Source organism: Lissotriton helveticus, chromosome 2_1 (genome assembly GCF_964261635.1).
Source record: "Lissotriton helveticus chromosome 2_1, aLisHel1.1, whole genome shotgun sequence".
Taxonomy (NCBI): domain Eukaryota; kingdom Metazoa; phylum Chordata; class Amphibia; order Caudata; family Salamandridae; genus Lissotriton; species Lissotriton helveticus.
In genome coordinates this window covers 1352054151-1352073457 of record NC_136059.1, presented here as the reverse complement: position 1 = coordinate 1352073457, position 19307 = coordinate 1352054151, and the positions used below count along the sequence as shown (strand labels likewise).

At 47.9% G+C, this 19307-nt stretch overlaps 1 protein-coding gene across 3 annotated transcripts in view; it reads right to left on the bottom strand.

The window, feature by feature from the left end:
- WDFY3 (WD repeat and FYVE domain containing 3) overlaps positions 1-19307 on the bottom strand; it is a 1930620-nt gene that overhangs the window by 1400786 nt on the left and 510527 nt on the right. For all 3 annotated transcript variants that reach the window (XM_078676292.1, XM_078676293.1, XM_078676294.1), the window contains exons 6-7: positions 12789-12898; positions 4128-4292 (exon numbers count right to left, since the gene is read on the bottom strand). In XM_078676292.1, coding sequence (XP_078532418.1) covers positions 4128-4292; positions 12789-12898 — 275 coding nt within the window. The remainder of the gene's footprint in view (positions 1-4127; positions 4293-12788; positions 12899-19307) is intronic.

The window sequence follows — 19307 nt, the reverse complement described above, 5'->3', positions numbered from 1 at the left end:
GCACCACCTCCGAGTGAAGACGCCATTCGTGATCCATCATGCACTGGCGGCTGAGTTCATCTGCCCTGGCGTTCAGGGAACCTGCCAGGTGTTGAACCACCAGAGATATGCCCTGATGTTCCAGCCATGTCCACAGGCGAAGAGCGTCTTGACATAGGGTCCACGAGCCCAGATTCCGCCGGAGATCAGAGGCCTGTGATCTCCGCCTCTCCCATGTGGCCGCCCATCCCAGGAGTGACGCATCCTTACTACTGTGAACTCCGGTTGGGGAAGGGAGAGGGATCTGGCGTTGACCCAATCCTGGTTCGTTAGCCGCCACTGCAGCTGTCTGGCAGCCCACTCCGAGATCTGGACGGCATCGGGAAGTTTCCCCTGATGCTGCGCCCACTGGAACTTCAGGTCCCACTGCAGAGCCCGCATACACCACCCGGCATGATCCACCAGCAGGATGCAGGAGGCCATGAGGCCCAGCGACCTCAGGGTCATTCTCACTGAAATCCAGGATAGAGGCTGAAACATCGGTATCATAGCCCGAATATCCCAGACTCGCTGCTCTGGAGGATGAACTCGAACCTGCGCTGTATCAAGACTTGCCCCGATGAAAAAGAGCTTCTAAAAGGGAATCAGTTGCGACTTCGGCACGTTGATAGCGAACCCCAGTGAATGCAGGAGGTCCTCCATAGTCTGGAGGTGACGACAGCCTGGGGCGAGCCCGCCTTCAACAGCCAGTTGTCTAGATAGGGGGAAGACTGCAACCCCTGATCTACGCAGAATAGTTGCGACCACCGCCATCACTTTGGAGAACACCAGAGGGGGCTGGTAAGGCCAAAGGGGAGCACGGTAAACTGAAAATGATTGTGGCCTACCGTGAGCCGTAGGAAACTGTGGACAGGCAAAACGGGGACGTGAAAATAAGACCAGACCTGAGCCAAGGTTAACATTTTGAACTTCTCCTTCCAGACCTGGCTTGGCAGTTCAGTCTGGACTGTTCCCATGAGGCACAGCGTCATGACTTATTAGCATATGGCTGGGTCTAAACTGGGGTGCATGGTGAGCAAAAGAACGATGGATTTAACCCAGATCTCTTGACTGGGAGTGAATGTATGATTCATTCAGCATTCCGTCCATCATTTGTTTGCGTAGCACTACTTCTGATGTCGGCACCCTCTCCATGGCTCCCTTGGCCAAGAGAGCCGCCACTTAGAGGTGAACAAGAGATAGGTGATCCTTCTTAAGCCTGTCATAAGTTGGTGGCATGGTGGAAGGTGTAGTCATGAAGGGAGGGAGTAGCCCCTTTGGAAGATCTGCAAAACCCACCTGTCCGATGTTATGGATCACCAGTGGAGCAGGTGATGTTGAATCCTGCCGCCAATTGGGCGAACATAATGGTAAGAGGGCAGATTAGGAGGGTTTGGAGTGGTGGACTGACTCAACAACTGGATAACTCGACCCACGGGGCCAGAAGGTACTGCGTCCTTAGCCACGCAGAGGCTGAGAAGCAGGCGCTGTGGCTGGGGAGACAGATGCAGCTGTAAACCCCTTCCATGGCCAAGAAAGAAGCGAAAGGCAGATTGGGGGTGGCGAGAGGCCATGGAAAGGCCCAAGGACCTGGCCGTAGCACTGCTGTCCTTGAAGCGCTCCAGCAATTAATCTACCTTTACTCTGAAAAGACGGGGCCATCATAGGGCATGTCTATAAGCGATGCTTGGACATCCCCAGAAAAGCAAATCATCCTCCAAAGGACGTGCTGTTGTAAAGTTACTGTTGATGAAACTGCTCTGCCCAGTGAGTCGGTCGTGTCTAGTCCACATCACATTGTGAACTTCGCTGTGTTGTGTCTCTCCTGTCGGCAAAAGCCTGGCAGTGTACTGCTTTGGTCTCCTCCGTGACCCTTGGCAGCGCCTGCGCAACCGATCCCACAGAGAATGGGAATAGTGGCCCAAAAGGATCATGGACCGCAGTGCCAGGCTGGTGAAAGAGAAATCATCTTCCCTAAGGTATCCAGTCTCTTGGATTTCTGGTTGGGAATGTGCATGGGTGCAGCCTCATTAATTATTGAGGTCATGGCGTTGAGATAGTGGTCAGTCAGGGATTGGACGTCCATAGCGCCGGTAGGAGGAAGTAGGAGGTTGCAGCTGTTGGGGGTAAGGAGTTTGGGTTGAGTTTTTTCAGATCTCTTTTCCAGACTTTGGACTTGGAGGATTGAACCGGGTTGAATTTGACTATTTCATTGAAGAAGAATGTGTACGGGTTGGTGTTAGGGAGGAGAGAGGGTTTGGGAGGGATGGGTGTGGATGAAGTAGGGAGGAGGTTGGTGGTGTAGGTGAGGGCATTGGTGGTAAGCGGAGAGAGCCGGGTGGAGGTTGAGTGTATGTTAGTGGTGATGGGGGAGCAGGTAAGGTAGTGGGGGCTGAGAGTGGGGGGGAAATGGGATTGGAGATGGTCCTGTTGTGGGGAGAGGGAGTTAGATTAGTAGATGTTGTAACATAAGATTTTGCCTGCGCGAACTCTGCAGCGTAGCGGATCGCCAGGCGAAACCTAAAAATGGCGATGTTAAAAAATTCTAATGAATTTTTCAGCATCTGTGGTCCCTCCATCACTTTTTAAAAATGGCAGAATCCATGTCAGGGCAAAAATTGAGAGACAGGGGCTGTAACACTTTAGAAGACCTATACACTGCGGAAAGATTTATTATGTGAGAGGACGCTACAAAGTCCTTTACACTAGAAGAGCGGCAATATTTGCAATATGCAAAGATCTCAGCTGCAGCTCAGGACCAGTGGCTGACTTTCCCAGGAGCACCACAGCACTACGATACCCTGGTGTCACTGCTGAACATGGCAGGAGGACGCAGATTGATTTCTAAAATATATAAGGCCCAGAGAGCTGACAACCTAACTGAAACGCTCCAAATACAGAATAAATGAGAGGGTGATCTGGAGGACCCCATGACAACGAAAGAATGGATATGGGTACTTGAGGGAGTAAAGGCAGTTAGTTTCAAAGGCAGGTTTAAATTATTGCAATATAACTACGTGCAACAACCTCTCCCAAGACTCTACACGCGATATATCAGACCCGCCACGCTAGATGCCCACGATGTAGGGGTATTGGAGACGGATTTTATTTACATGGTCTGATCCTGTATAGCTCTGACACGCTATGTGCACCCTGTGCTGAAATAAATAAATAGGGCTACTGGGTGGGATATACAACTCACAATGAAACAGGTATTGCAGACGCTGATCCCCTCCCCCACACGTATAAAACTTAGTAGGAAGTTTATTTGACTCAGCCTATTGTTAGCAAAAGGCCGTATAACAATAAAATGCCTGGGATCAGATCCTCAGAGGTACTAAGACTGGCTTAGAGATGTTGCATGGGCGACCGCTTAAGAAATACGTATGAAACAGGTCAGTAGGGATGATAAACTGGAAGATGACCTGAAGCCATGGGCGATCAGACTTAAAGGATCTCCTGGGCGTGTCCCCTCTGGAGGAGCCAATAGAGTGGTGTCTCTGGAAGTCTTGTTGCCCTCATGACAGGGGGAGAGTTATTTTTACCCAGAATGGATCAAGGCATCCCTGACATTGCTTCACACCCAGTCCGAACGAGAATACCCCTGGATACACTTTAAGGGATCTGATACGAGAGCACGGGGGTAGGGGGTTTGTAGGGGATTCGTTGATCTGACTGCATTGACGACTACATTGTGATGCTGAAATGTAAACCAATTGAATACTATAATTCCATCTTGTATTCTGCAAAACCTCAATTCAGATCATTTTATAAAAAACATTAGAAGACAAGGCTTCAACAGGCTGAAAGCCCTGCGACATGTGCCTCCGTGTTCATTCATTATCTTGGAAGGAGGAATTGTACTACCCTGTAGAGTATACAAAATAACCTAAATGCCTTTCACCCTGGCAAACTGCCTTCTTTTTTGTTACGGTCTAGATTTTCACGAGAATGGAAAACGTAGGCACTTTGGATTCTATATTTGCTACGGCCCCGATATACAAGTGACTTCCCTTTTTAAAATAAACCAGAGGCAAGCAAGTAAAGGCCCACAATGACACCTCCAAGAGTCAACAGTTGATTATTTTGCTCCCATTAGTTGACCCCACCTGCACAAAGACTTTCTGAAGGAGCGCGTGACGGTCTTCGGGTGGCAGTTGATTTTGTGTCCCTGCAACCACTACCTCAGGCACATGTGGAAGGTCGAAAAACAGGTACAGACACTTAACAAGCGTAGAGGGAAGTGACATCGTGGTCATGCAGTCCACAGTTTTCTGCAAAACAAAGAAAAACAGTTACAAACTACCCCAGAAAGAATAGGGCAAAAATAAAACCAAAGGAACAACATAAAACAGTGTAATATTGAAGTTGGAGTTTTGTGGAAGCTTTACATATGAGCTGAGAAATAACAGTCAGCGACTGCACTGTATGCCTGTTTAAACATTTTGTGGTTTTCAGGCAGCACAATGCACGGGAGAAAGCAAACAGCCGGGTTTGCATATTTAGTGTTCTAGGTGGCCACAACGTGACGATGCAGTATTCAGATGGGATTTCTCTTGGCTTTAGTAGGCTACATTTCGCAAGACATGCCAAACGGACTGACGACGGGAAAACAATGTAAATATAATATATTTCACACACAACAATAGATTATAAATTACATTTTATTTTAAAGTTCAGAAATCTAATGAAAAACTACAGTTAAAGTCTAATTATGTTGGAATATTTATAAAATACAATTTTTTTTTAGAAACTGAGAAATTCATTGAAAAAGTCACAAAGTGAGCCTAAGGTTACAAAACAAAATCTAAAAAGCATTACAATTCGCCAATTACGGTTAAGGAAAATAATCATAACTTGAAAATCTGCAATGCACTGCTTATGACTTAAAACGTAACATCACTGACGACTTGCTAAATGAGAATATTGATACCATAGAGGACGCTCCCCTTCCACCCTAGGACACAAACTCACCATGCCCACAAGGAATATGCTACTTACCAGTATGCATCTGTTCTTGGCATGTAGGGCTGCTGATATTCATATCTGTGCATAGATCGCCGCCCAGTGTTGGGTCCGGATGATTGCACATTGTTGTCCTGGAAGAGTCTTCGAAGTATCACGAGATAGGTGGCTCCTCACTCGGACTACAGTGCGCATGGGCATCCACTCCATCCTCAGATTGTTTTTCGCCATTGTGGCAGAGATGGAGTATAGTACAGTAAGAGATGTCCATGCAAAGAGTGAATGCTACAGCTGCAACAGGCACCGGGGAGGCGGGTGGGCGATATGAATATCAGCAGCCCTACATGCCAAGAACAGATGCATACTGGTAAGTAGCATATTCCGTTCGAGGCATGTGGGCTGCTGAATTCATATCTGTGCATAGAATGTATAGCAGTATCTCCCTTAGCGGTGGCCACCTGTGTCAGCTGCAGCAGTCTGAAAAAGAGTTTTGAGAACAGCCTGTCCTACAGCAGCTTGCTGTTTGGAATGTCCATCTACACAATAGTGTTTGGTAAATGTATGTATGGTTGACCATGTGGCTGCTCTACAAATTTCGTGTAAAGGAATATTTCCTAGGAAAGCCATGGATGCCCCTAGTTTGTGTGTAGAATGCGCCCTATGGGGAACTGTTAAGGTGCGCTTTGCCTTTAAATAACATATCTGAATGCACGTAACGATCCATCTGGCTATACCTGATTTTGAAATAGGGTTGCCTTTGTGTTGCGGTGCGATAGCAACAAACAACTGTTTTGTCTTTCGAAATGCCTTAGTTCTATCCATATAGTATAGCAGAGCTCTTTTGACATCTAGAGTATGCAAGGCCCTTTCAGCTACTGTCTGTGGATTTTGAAAGAAGACTGGCAGTTCTATTGTTTGATTTATATGAAAATGGGATACCACTTTTGGCATGAATTTAGGGTTTGTTCTGAGAACTACTCTATTTGCATGTACTTGAATGAATGGTTCTTGAATAGGTAGGGCTTGCAGCTCGCTAACTCTTCTAAGGGAAGTGATGGCAATAAGGAAAGCCACCTTCCAAGTAAGAAATTGTAGTTCGCATGAGTGTAGTGGTTCAAAAGGTGGTCCCATAAGTCTGGTTAAAACGATGTTTAGATTCCAGACTGGTGAAGGTGGGTGTTTTGGGGGAATTACTCGTTTCAGTCCCTCCATAAATGCTTTAATTGCTGGAACTCTGAACAGTGAAAGGTGTTGCCTGTTCTGGAGGTATGCTGCTAACGCGGCTAAATGTATCCTGATGGATGAGTAGGCTAAATTGCAACGTTGTAGGTGCAAGAGATAGCAAATGATGTTTTGTGTAGAAGCGTCCAATGGGTTTATATCGTTATTACTGCAGTAAATTACGAAACGTTTCCACTTAGCTGCATAACACGCCCTGGTAGTGGGTTTTCTTGCCTCCTTGATAATATTCATGCAGTCTGGAGGCAAGTTCAGGTATCCAAACTCTAGGATTTCAGGAGCCAGATCAGCAGGTTTAGCTGTTGTGGGTCTGGGTGTTGGATTTCGCCATGGCTCTGAGTTAGAAGACTGGGTGTGAGTCGCAGTCTTTGATGAGGCACCACTGACAGTTCTAGGAACGTTGTGTACCATGGTTGCCTCGCCCATGTGGGAGCAATTAGGATTAACGTCAGAGAATGTTGGCGCATTTTGCGTGCCACTAGCGGTATTAATGGAGCTGGGGGAAAAGCGTACGCAAATTTGCCAGACCAGTTCATCCATATCGCATTGCCCTGCGACTGCGGATGTGGGAACCTGGCGGCAAAGTACTGGCATTTTGCGTTTGCGCTTGTGGCAAACAGGTCTATCTCCGGTTGTCCCCACTGCCGGAAAAATGGTTGGAGCACATTGGGGTGAATCTCCCATTCGTGCATCTGTAGACTGTGCCTGCTGAGCAGGTCGGCTATTTGATTGTCCTTGCCTGGGAGGTGTTCCGCCATGGGGAACATGTTCCTTTGAATGGCCCATTTCCACACACTTTGAGCTAGATGCGATAGCTGTGGGGAATGTGTTCCCCCCTGTTTCTGAATGTAATACATAGCTGTCATGTTGTCCGCCCGGATCAACACAGTCTTGTTGCATAAGTGTTTTTTGAACGCTTTTAGTGCTAGAAAGATCGCCATCAGCTCTAGTAGATTGATGTGCATCTTCTTTTGTTGTATTGTCCATAGACCCTGGACTGTGTAATGCAGGACATGGGCTCCCCATCCTAGCAGGGATGCGTCCGCCGTCATTACGATTTGTGGGATAGGCTCGTGGAACAGTCATCCTTTGCAAAGGTTTTGTGGATTCTACCAATGCAGAGAGCTGTATGCCCGACTGGTCACCAACACTAGGTCCTTTAATTGTCCCTGAGCTTGTGCTAGGCACTCCTGTAGTGGACGCATGTGTAGTCTGGCATGAGGGACTATGAATATGCATGAGGCCATCGAGCTGGCAATGAGTGTTGTGGTTTGAACATTTGGATTCCGTTGATCCGTGCTGCGTTTGGGTATGCCTTTGCTGCTAGTGTGTCCATTGTTGCTCCCAGGTACTGTTGGACGTGGGAGGGTTGTAGGTGTGACTGTGGGTAGTTTAGCGAGAAGCCTAGACTGTGCAGGAGATGAATGTTTTTTGACGTGTGGCTGGCACATTGCTGGGCCGATGGTGCGTGTATTAGCCAATCGTCCAAATATGGGTACACATGAATGTGTGGTCTCCTGAGATGTGCCGCCACTGTTGCTAGGCATTTGGTGAACACCCGTGGAGCTGTTGTTACTCCGAATGGTAGGACTTTGAACTGGTAGTGCTGTCCTTGAATAGCAAACCTCAGATACTTTCTGTGAGCAGTGTGTATTGGTATATGAAAGTATGCGTCTGAGGTCTAGAGTTGCTAGGAAGTCTCCCTGGCGCAGCAGTGGTAAGACTTGTTGCAGAGTGAGCATGTGAAAATGCTCTGATAAAATGTACAGGTTGAGGGGCCTGAGGTCCAATATTGGTCTGAGAGAACCGTCCTTTTTGGGAATGAGGAAGTATAGTGAGTATACTCCTGTTCCTTGATGTTCGAGTGGGACTGGTTCTACGGCCCCCTTTTGCAGCATACTGATGACCTCTTGCTGCTGTAATGTTATATGTTCCTGTGACATTGGACGGTGTACGGGTGGTATGTTGGGTAGTGTTGATGTGAGTTCTAGGCAATAGCCATGTTGGATAATTTGCCTGACCCACTTGTCTGTAGAGATGTTTAACCAGACTGGCAGGAACTGTTGAAGTCTTCCCCCGACCGGTGTTATATGGTCTGGGGGTAGTGCCAAGGAGTCACTGTTTGGTGTTAGTGGAGGATCTATTGGCATTGCCTCCACGACCTCTGCCCTTGTTATTATTTCCTCTGTATCCACCCCTGTTTGTGTTCTTATTGTATGTGGATTGCGTATTACTTTTGTACGTGGAGGGTTGCTGCGATGTGTTACCTCTCGCTGCTCCTCTATAGCTTGAGCGACGAAAGGAGCCTCTGTGTTGTTGGTACTACAGAGCTCCCATGGACTTTGCAGTCTCAGTATCCTTTTTCATTTTGTCCAGAATTGAGTCGACTGCTGGACCAAACAAAAAATCAGGATTTATAGGCTGGTTAAGAATTGTGGCCTGTACCTCATTCTTAAATCCAGAGATGCGAAGCCATGCGTGCCTCCTAAGCAGTACGCTTGTGTTGATAGATCTTGCAGCTGTATCTGCTGCGTCTAGAGCACACTTAATGGAGGCATTGGTGATGAGCTTTCCCTCCTGTATAAGTTCATCTGCTTGCTCTTTGAAAGGCTCAGGTAAGTGTTGGAGTAGTCCTTCTAAACTGTCACAGTGCGCCCTGTCATATCTGGCCAGCAAGGCCCGAGTATTGGCTATTCTCCATGAGTTTACTGCTTGGGATGCTACTCTCTTGCCTGATGCTTCTAAAATCTTTGACTCCTTGTCAGGAGGAGGAGCCTCTCCAGTAGTTTGTGAGTTAGCACGCTTTTGTGCGTTGGATACCACCAATGAGTCTAAAGGCAGTTGTCCCCTGATGTAAGTAGGGTCTACTGGTGCAGCCCTATTCTTCTTCTCTGTTCTAGGGTTGATGACACGTGCCCTAGCAGTGTCTTTGAAAATGTCGTTTGCGTGCTTTAGGACGCCCTTTAACATGGGGAGTGTTTTGACACTTCTATCTGATGTTGCCAGCGTATCAAATAGAAAATCTTCTTCTATAGCATCTGAGTGTATGTCTACATTATGGTAGAGTGCTGCTCTATCGATTAAAGAATTAAAAGCCACTGTGTTTCTGTGGGTGATGGCTTAGCTGGGTATACAGTTGGGTCTGTAATGGGTAGAGCACCCTCATTGTCTGGCTCACCCCCCCCTCGATGCCTTTAATGGGTTCGACCGCTTTTGGAGCCTGGATCTGTTTCTAAGGCTTTCCAACAGGTTTTGTCGGTCCGACGTGTTTTACAGGTTGCACCACTTTTTTCGGACCGATCGGTTTCGTCGGTTCGGCAACTGTTTTCGGCTGTAGCGGAGTCCCCGGAGCCTGCGGCTTTGGCTCGATGCCCTTCTTCGGATCGATGGGCTTCGGCTCGACCGCTTTCGGTTGGTCTACCTTAGGTTTCGCTTTCGGTTCGACGACCGCCTTGGGCGTAGCCCTCTTGCCTTCGTCCACCGGCTTCTTTACTTTTTCGGCACTCAAACTCGATTTGGCCGATTCGACGGCCTTTGGCTTCGAAGGTTTATATGGAACGGTGGCCTTCGGCTCTGCGCCCTTTGGGTTTATCACCTTCGGTTCGACGACGTTCGGTCCGAAGACTGTTGTGTCGATGAGTTTCGGTTTTGATTGAACCGGCCTCGGATTACGTGTCTCAGAAGGCTCTTTTTGTATGTTCTTAGCCGGGCGGTATGGCAGGGCTATAGAACCAGTATTCAGATCTTGGCTTAGGCCTGTTGGCGATGCCCCGACCTGAGTCTCTGATATTGGTGTAGTGTCTGTATGGGGCGGTGTACTCAAGGTTTGCCCCCCGTTGTCATCGGAGTCGTCTTCGACAGCTACGATGTTTTGATCATATTCTTCGGCATCGACGATCTGTTCTTCCTCGTCGATATAATATTCAGAGTCGTGCTCGGAGTATAGATCTTCCTCTTGATCAGAGTCTTCGGCGTTAACTAGTTCTTCCTCATGGTCGAAGATATTCTCGGGCTCCGGGGCCGACCTCTGCATTTCTTGCCTTGCCGCCCGCCGATTCCGGATCGTCTTTTTGGAACGGAACTGGGCACAAGCTAGGCAATTATATTCATTTTGATCTGGAGACAAACATTTGTTGCACACGGGATGCTTATCTGTGTGCAGGAACTTTGAGTTGCACTGCGGGCAATATTTGAATGGACTTCGTTCCATCGACCGTCGGTCCACGTGGCGTCGAGAAGGCCTAACGGCCCGATTCGACGACCGGAGTGCAATCAAATGTTGAAGAAAACCTGTCGGTACCGATCGAAAACAATACCGACGAATCCGAAGGCCTTTTGGCCTTTTTGAAAAGTTTATTTTGATACCGAACTAGGAGTTCTGGAAGTACATCCGAACCCAATGGCGGAAAAAAACAATCTGAGGATGGAGAGGATGCCCATGCGCACTGTAGTCCGAGGGAGGAGCCACGTATCTCGTGATACTTCGAAGACTCTTCCAGGACAACAATGTGCAATCATCCTGACCCAACACTAGGCGGCGATCTATGCACAGATATGAATTCAGCAGCCCACATGCCTCGAACCATTATTTTCTTTTTAATTTGCCGGCAGCAAATCGGAGAGTTTGGGTCTGTGAACCCAGCTTTGGGTTTACACACAAGAAATGGGCGACGGGAGTAAAAGCTCCTGCGGATTCAGTCATCTATTGAAATGTGGGTGTATGGAAGGTTGGCAGACGCAGGTTACAGATCTTTGCAGGCTAATGGTCTGGTTTTTTTTTAGCATATACTATATCAAAATTCTATGAAAGTATTCCAGGACCTTCATTGATCTACAGGTACCACTTTTTAGGGTGCTGTAAGTAAGGGTGGTCACTGTATTATTTAATTGTGTACCACCACCAAAAAGTGTGGATAGATCTCCATTAGGTCCTGAAGAATTGCCTTCTAATACAAGTAGTGGCATGTTGACGCTAATGCGCCCAATCCTGTGACCTTATAACAGGGGTGCGCTACCTTTCACGTTTTTTAATCAGGATAGTGACCACAATCATTAAAATAGTTCTGGGTGAACCACTATTTCCTGTTTTAACCTCACGTCTACACTCTCCACATCTACACTCACTAGGGCCCTCACAGGCACGGCACATTAAGGCAAAGGAAATAAAGATCTCCGCCAAATGGCCCCGCTACGGGCGCCGATCGGGTATTGCAGCGCCAACCCTATTAGGAGCAGACCCGATGATAAAGCAAGACACCTCACTATTGGGGGGTGGGGGGGGGGGGGGGGGGTTGTCTCTTTTCCTAATGGAGGAAACTTTCTCCTGCCCTCAAGTGTGTGACCCACGACACACCCACTGCACGTCGACCTATAGTGTTCGCTAGGAACTGCATACCCTTCTGCGTATAACAAATTCACACTACACACGAGGCTTAGCAAATATTGGGGAGTACAGTGAAGGATACAGTATTTACGCAAACTGTTTCAAATGTGAGATTCTCCATAGGGTCGATATGATGCATAATTGGATACAAAATTATGAAGAAATTTAAAACCACAGGGTGCAACAGAATATAAACTAAAGAAGTTACATTAAGTATAGTTTTACATTTTACAAAAACATTTCAAATTCGCATGCTGACGACATGACATTTGTTTTTAAGTCCAAATCATCAATAAAATAGGGAGGAGCCCATTCCATCACTAGTTCATAACTAGAACAGACAACCACTCTCCTAAGCCCCTATCCCTGCAAAATAGGCAACAGACAAGCCATTCCTAGGCACTCGTTGGGGCAAAATATAGCATCACCTAACTATTCCTGTCACAACAATGTTTTTGAGATACAGGATGTTCGCCCTCACTCTACCAACAGCCTACTTTCGTTCTGAAGGGAAACTGATCCAGGTAAAATCTACTATAAAGTCACTTGATTGTGGGGATCTCAGCATAACCACGTGGCCACCCATACACCATTGCTGGGCACATTCTATCTTTTGCACACTAGCAAGCTGACAGTTATTGCCCTTACTAGACAGCGTGTTCTAATGGTTTCTTTCACTCTGACAGCGTCCACAGAGCAGAGTGAGGGCTTTCACAAATGGCATCACAATCAAAAATATACAAGTACTCTTAGATAAACCCCATCCGAGGCACCTTCCAGGATTTCTCAAGAACAAACCCGCACTTGTGGCGTTCCGGTGGAACAATCCAGATTTCATCCTCATTGCCAATTTTGGGGCTACTGAGCTCTGTTAGCATCTGAAAGAACACATTTTCTACTTTAACAGCAAATACAAGATTTCTACTCCCAACAATATAGCAGTATTCAGGATGGTGACAACAGCCTCAGCCCAGTACAACTCAATGGGCTGCTTCACATCTAGACACACATAGTATTTACTAACAGTAGAAACTAGGGGGGCAAAACTCTTACCATTGTCCAAGATGGTCGCAATGTCTCAGGGCTATCCACCGAGCCCTAGATTCTTCAAGCTGTTTGAAACTAACCATTTTTCTGTAGTTGCACCAAAATACTACATTGAGTGTTGTGGTCAATCACTAACCTGCCCAGCAGAGGCCAATAGGTTGATCACTGTGAGCAACATCCAACCACGACTCGTCTCTTCACTCTGATTTATCTCCAGAAACTGGACTATGGATCGACTAGCAGCCTCTGTTGGAGCAGAAAAAGAGATGGCAGAGTTAAAGCATTAAGTGGCCATCATAATCCATGTCTTGTTCGCTGACCATTAGGGCATTGCTTAGATATAAATACCAACCCAAATTCCGAAACATAAGGAGAAAAAAAGTAAATACAGGAAAATATGAGGATGGTTTATATTACTACATCAGTTGCAAATTGTTGTACAGAAAAAATGCACCATTAATTAAATTACAGATGCATTTGGCCTTAATATCCATACCAAAGAAAAAATAGTTTAAGGGAATAAAAACATTCCAGCTAAGTAAAAATGAATGTAGGCCTAAGAAAGATCGTGCAAGAGTACAGAAGACATCAGAAGAGAATAGTTTAACGGTAGGTACATTTTAATTTCAGTGTGGGAGAAAAAGATTAGCACCTACTGAAAATAAAACCTGAAGGAGTTTAGCGGATGAGGCAAGGAGATGTGAGTCTCCACATCAGGGACAGTAAGACAAAGAAAAGATACGAACTACAGCATACACTGAAGGATAGGGAACTATAAGTGGTGTGCGGTAATCACCTAATATGAATGCAGAACTGAGACACAGGTGGGTAGCCTGGGCACACTGGCATGCTATGTGGTTATTCAACAAATTAGTGTGATAATGAAACTGGTATTCTTGCTAAGCTGGACTGGTTGAATTTGTGTTCGATGAAAGAGCAACCATTTTTTTAAAACTTTTTTATAGAGCACGAACAAGACCTAAACGGTTATCAGTGCGCTGTATAGTATAGAAACTAAAAAAAAATAGTTCTAAAGGCAGTAGAAACAACAAGACGATGTGTGACGATTTCAAAGTGTTAATACAATAGTAGTCCATGGAGAAAGAATTATTACTGCTAATCAAATTAGTTAAACTTAAATAGTAGTACATTTCAGGAGCAGGGGGTAATACGAATTGGCACGGTATTTTCACCTCACAACTATCAACTACACGGGCGAGATCTCGCCTCCTCAAGAGGACGACGCACTTCCGGGAGGCTGCAGGCTATTTAGGTGGGCATCTCACCTAGGCATTCCTCTTTTTCAGCCAGCAGCAGATTGCCACCCAGACAGCAAAATGCCCCACCCTTCTAGGCCTGATCAGAGAACTGGTCAAGGCTTGCCTTTACGTCAACGCTGACTTCCGCGCACGCCTTGTTCAAGGTATAAAGAACACTGCAGCTGATGCACTTTCTCGTTTAAAGTGGGAGAGGTTCAGACGCGCAGAGGCAGATCAAGTGATGACCCCTTTCCAAGAGGACTGGTGGAGACTGCTGCATTGGACCCCAGACTAATGGCACTAGGTGAGCAGGCACTAGCGCACAGCACCAGGGAAAGGTACAAAAAATGCTATACAACCTTCATGTCGGTAACAGCTAGACAGGATGGTAGAAACCCAGCAGAGATGGAAGCCAGGGTTCAGCAATTCGTGCTATGGGCAAAGGGCAACAAGAAATCCCATGCCTGGGTATCCAGGCATGTGGCAGCAATCGCTTATCTCACCAAAGTAGCAGGCCAGGCGGATCCCACTAACAATTTCCAGCTGAGGGTAGCTTTAAAAGGATGGGCAAGGGAAGATACCCGGGCAGCAGGCTACCAATAGAGTTTGGAATATTAACGTTAATGTTAACTGCTACTTTTATAGCGCATAATCACCAGCAGGTCTCTTAGCGCTTTGAGAGAGATGTCCGAAACCCACTGCAGTCCCCAGGAACGCGCGTTACGGATGGTTAGATTGTGTCCAAAGCCTCCCTGAATAGGAGCGTTTTAAGGCGCTTCCTGAAAGGGAGGAGAGCGCATTCCTTGCGGAGGCCATCAGGCAGTTTATTCTAGAGTTGCGGGAGCAGGACTGAGAAGGCTCTGCCTCCCTTGGATACCGTATTAAACCGGGGGACCACCAGCAGGCAGCTTTCGGTGGACCGGAGTTTCCAACCCGGCACATCATTTCCAAGGCGCTCTTTAATGTAGGCCAGGGCCTGGCCATAGATAGCTTTGTGGGCAATACAAAGGCCCTTCAATTTTGCCCTCTGCTTGATGGGGAGCCAGTGAAATTATGCAGCAGAGGGGTCGCATGCGCCCGTCTGGGAAGCCGAAAGATCAACCTGGCTGCATCATTCATGGTCACCTGCAATTTGTTGGTGAGTTTATCCGGTAGGCCGATGTATAGAGCGTTCCCGTAGTCCAATCTGGACAAGATGGTGGCTGACACTATCATCTGTAGAGCTGCAGTCGAGAGGAGGGGAGCAAGTCTCCGAATCTATCTCAGCAAGCCAGTGCATGTACCGGTCACAACCTGGTTAGACATAGAGAGATCGGCATCGATGCCCAGACTTTTTACAGCTGTGACCGGCAAGGGGGTTGTGCCGAGCTCTTGGGGCCACAATTGGTCACTCAAGGGGTTTGTCTTCAGGGGATGACCAGGACCTCGGTTTTGTCAGGATTTACTTTTAGGGAGTTGGTTGTCATCCAGTTCACGGCGTATCTAAGAATGTTTTGAATCCGTGAGGAGGCCTGCTGGGAGTTGTGGATCTGGAAGATGAGCCGAGTGTCATCCGCATAGTTAAAGACTTGGCAGTTCATGTGCACTAGAGCAGCTATCAGTGGCTGGAGGTAAATGTTAAAAAGGAGCGGGCACACTGCTCAGCCCTGGGGGACGCCACACGTGAGGGCACCCCTATACCTGCTCACCAAGCTGGACCCTCTGAGATCGCCCAGAAAGAAAGGATCCAAGCCACTGGTGGGCCAACCCACAAATGCCCAACTCGGTAATACGGGCTAGAAGCTGTGCATGGTTGACCGTGTCGAATGCTGCTGAGGTTTAACAGAACCAGGGCGCACTGTTTCTTATTGTCAGCCATGACTCTGAGCTCATCAAGTACAGATAGCATCACCAGCTCAGTGCTGTGGTGGGGCCTGAAACCTGCCTGTCGTCCCTGGAGTAGCTGGTGTACCTCCAGGAAGGCCGAGAATGTTTTTAGGATGTGTTGCTCTATGACTTTCGCCAGAAAGGGGAGCTGGGAGATTGGTCTGTAGTTTTTGAGAGTAGCAGCATCAGCCCCTGGTTTCTTCAGCAGGGGTGTGACCCTGGCTTCCTTCAGGTCAGAGGGAAGGTAGCCTGTCTCCAGGGAGTAGTTTAATAGGGCGAGGATCTGTCTTTCAAGGCCAGGGAGGGCCATGCGGAAAACCCTTGGGGAACCCGGGTCTGCTGGTGAGCCTGATTTGATGCGGCTCATCAGGCATGACAGGGAGGCCAGGTTTAGATTAGGGAAGGAGGGGAGATAGTTACTGGGCATGAGGGGTGTGGAGTGCTGTTCTAGGGGGGCCTGGTGGATCGGGGTACTCTCAATCTCAGCTAGGATGTCCGTGACCTTATGCAGAAAGAAGGTCTGGAAGGTGTTGCAGTCTGCTGGTGGAGCTGTGGCGTTCTGTACTGACTTCTGGCTGAGTTATTTTAGTATTCTAAAAGTCTCTTTCTGTTTGTTTGCTGCACCCGTTATTCTTGCCTCATAGTATTCAGCCTTCCTAGTCACAATGGCCTTTTTCTATGAGATAAGCAAGAGTTTGTGGGCTGCAAGTTCAGCTTGACTGCCTGATTTCCACCACCACCTCTTGGCTTGGCGGAGGGTTTGCTTCCTGGCCCTCAGTTCCTCTTTGAGCCAGCGGGCACCCTTTCCTTTATCTCTAATTTTCTCCTTCCATGCCGGTGCTACCTAATCAATGGCTTTCCTAAGCGTGTTGGTGAGGGCTGCACACTCGTGGTCCAGTTTACCTATAGTGGGTGCTTTCAGGGGGAGTCTGAGTAGGGTGTCCACCAGATTATCTGCCTCAATTTTGTTCCAGCTGCGCACGGTTTTCCAACCCAGTGGCGGCTGTAACAGTTGGCTATCAAGCGGGAACCAGCACCTAATCAGCGAGTGGTCGCACCAGGTGCACGTGCTGATATCTCTAAGGCGGGTTTGTGGCTGAGAAGTCCAGATGAGGTCAAGTATGTGGCCCTTAATGTGAGTTGGAGCATTCACCAGTTGGTGAAGCCCCAATGAGCTCATGGCTATCTCAAATTGGCTAACAAGCAACTCTCTGGGTGTTTTGTCCCAGTGGTAGTTGAAGTCACCCACCACTAGAAGTCATTGGTAGCGGTAAATGTAAATGTAAATGTCAAGGTATTTGTAGAGCGCACTGCCACCAAGCGGTTTCCTGGCGCTATTACTCATACCGCTGTGGAACCCTTCCTGGCTTTCCCTGTGAAATGTCCACTCCTGGGCACCCCCAGGGTGAAGCCAGGCATCCTAGCGCTGTTGGGGCCGGTGTGGAGGTTAAGCAAGCTATTGCCCAGAGTTGCAGCGTGGGGCCCATGATTAGAATAGGCACCGAGGCGAGAATTGTCAGGTCCGAGGAAATTGAGCCCAAGACCCGCCGAGGCGGGAATTGAACCCTGGTCCCGGGCCAGAACTCTGCATCAGGGTCTGCCGCTCTAACCATTGAGCCACACTCCTCCACCAGCGGTAAGTCACTAGTATTACGAAGCACTAAGATTTGCTTAAGATTTTAACTCCTAGGGTGTCTGCGTTCTCAAAGTTCTCTGACAGTATCTTGTCTACCAGTAGACTTTTTTTTATAAAAGCCACGCCGCCCCCTCTAGCACTGTCCTGCCTGTTGTGCCATAAAGCATCAAACTCCCAGGGGAGTGCTGCAATCATGTCTGGGATAAAGCGGTCTCCTAGCCAGGTTTCCTTGACTGCCAGGACATCGATATTTTCGTCCTGGAGGAGCGAGAACATTTCTAGGCAATGTTTTGGTAGTGAAAGTGTATTCAACAGAGCCAACTTAGGACCTTGTGGTTGTCTGGGCAAAGTGTTTTTATGGTGGGCTATATGTGGAGTCACAGGTGTATCATCCCTGTAGCTTCCCTGCTCTTAGGATCTCTACTGCGTTCTTGCCGAGGGCGTAGTTTCTGGTATCTAGGGCACGAAGTTCTTCTGCTGAATAAGACAGAAATTGGCCAGGGGTCCTGGCCCCTGGTCCCAGATGGGCGCGCCCGCAGCGCACGTCCGCTCCAGCGTGGCACTAAATGAGTTCCCTTCCGCCCGCCCTCCTATCAGCGCTGCGCTGCAGCAGCTGAACACCCCCTGAGCACTAGACCGTGTTAGCAGAGCAGAAGTGCTGAAGACCAGGGAGGGAGCAATCGGCAGGGGAAGTACTAGACTGTGAAAGGTACAATTTCAGATTCAAACAGTTTCCAATTCACAGTGCAAAATATAAGTGTTGCGTTTAAAACCAGGGTTAAAACCGATCAGAATTTAAGTAAAGACGTTGCGTTTTTAAAAACAGGCTAAACCTTATTAAAAACGATTAGGGAAAGTTACCAGCGCAATTTTAGAACAAACACACACACATGCCTTGGGGGACCCCCTCGTGAGCTTTGGCGTGTCTCTTCCTCTCTAGCTGCGCGTCCGTCCAGCGTGGCACTAAATGAGTTCCCTTCCGCTGATGTCCTCAATGATCTCACAGGGATCTTCCAGATCCTGTTTCGAGATCACCTTTTTTGTTAAATCCCCTCTTCCGGGGGAAAAGTTGAATGTCTGGTTGTGTTGTTTTGTTTTGTGATGTATTGCTTTATGGGTTCGGGGGGGGGGGTGGAGGAGGTACATGGTGGTGGCCTTTGCAATAATAACCATTGGGAGGATTCCTGCTCTTCACATAGGCCCGGTTGCTCCACATGCGAGTGGGCGGGAGACTGGGGGAATTGCACGATGGCTGGATGGGACATGGTGGTTGGTGAGACAGTGGAGAAGTACGAGGTTCCCATAATGCTATGCCGATAACCAAAGGCATCTGGAACGTTAAGGGGCTTAACTCCCCCCAGAAATGTCAGAAAATATGGAAGTATATAGTCGACCACCACTTGGACATAGTGGCCCTTCAAGAAACACACTTAACTAGGTCTGGGGATTCACGTTTGAAACACAAACAGTACCCGCTTATTTACAAGTCATCAGCCTCTACCAAACATAGGGGGGTGGCGCTCTTATTTCGGTCCACTACTCAATTTCAGCCCACTGTGGTGCAGAGCGATATGGAGGGGCGCCTGATTATCGTCAAGGGTCGCTTGAAAGGGAAGCTTTGCACCTTTGTGGCGCTCTACGCCCCTAACACTGGTCAGAAGGGATTCCTGCAAACCCTATTGGGAAGGGTGACTGACTTTGCTGAGGGGCCTCTGGTTCTTATGGGGGACTTTAACTTGGTGTGGCAGCCAGAGCTCAATAGTACACATACTCGCCGCTCCGATCTGGGCCCCTTTTCCAATGACACACAAAGACACATTCACGACCTAGGACTGTTGGACACCTGGCGTGTTCTTTACCCCCAGACCCGGGACTATACCTTCTTCTCCCATGT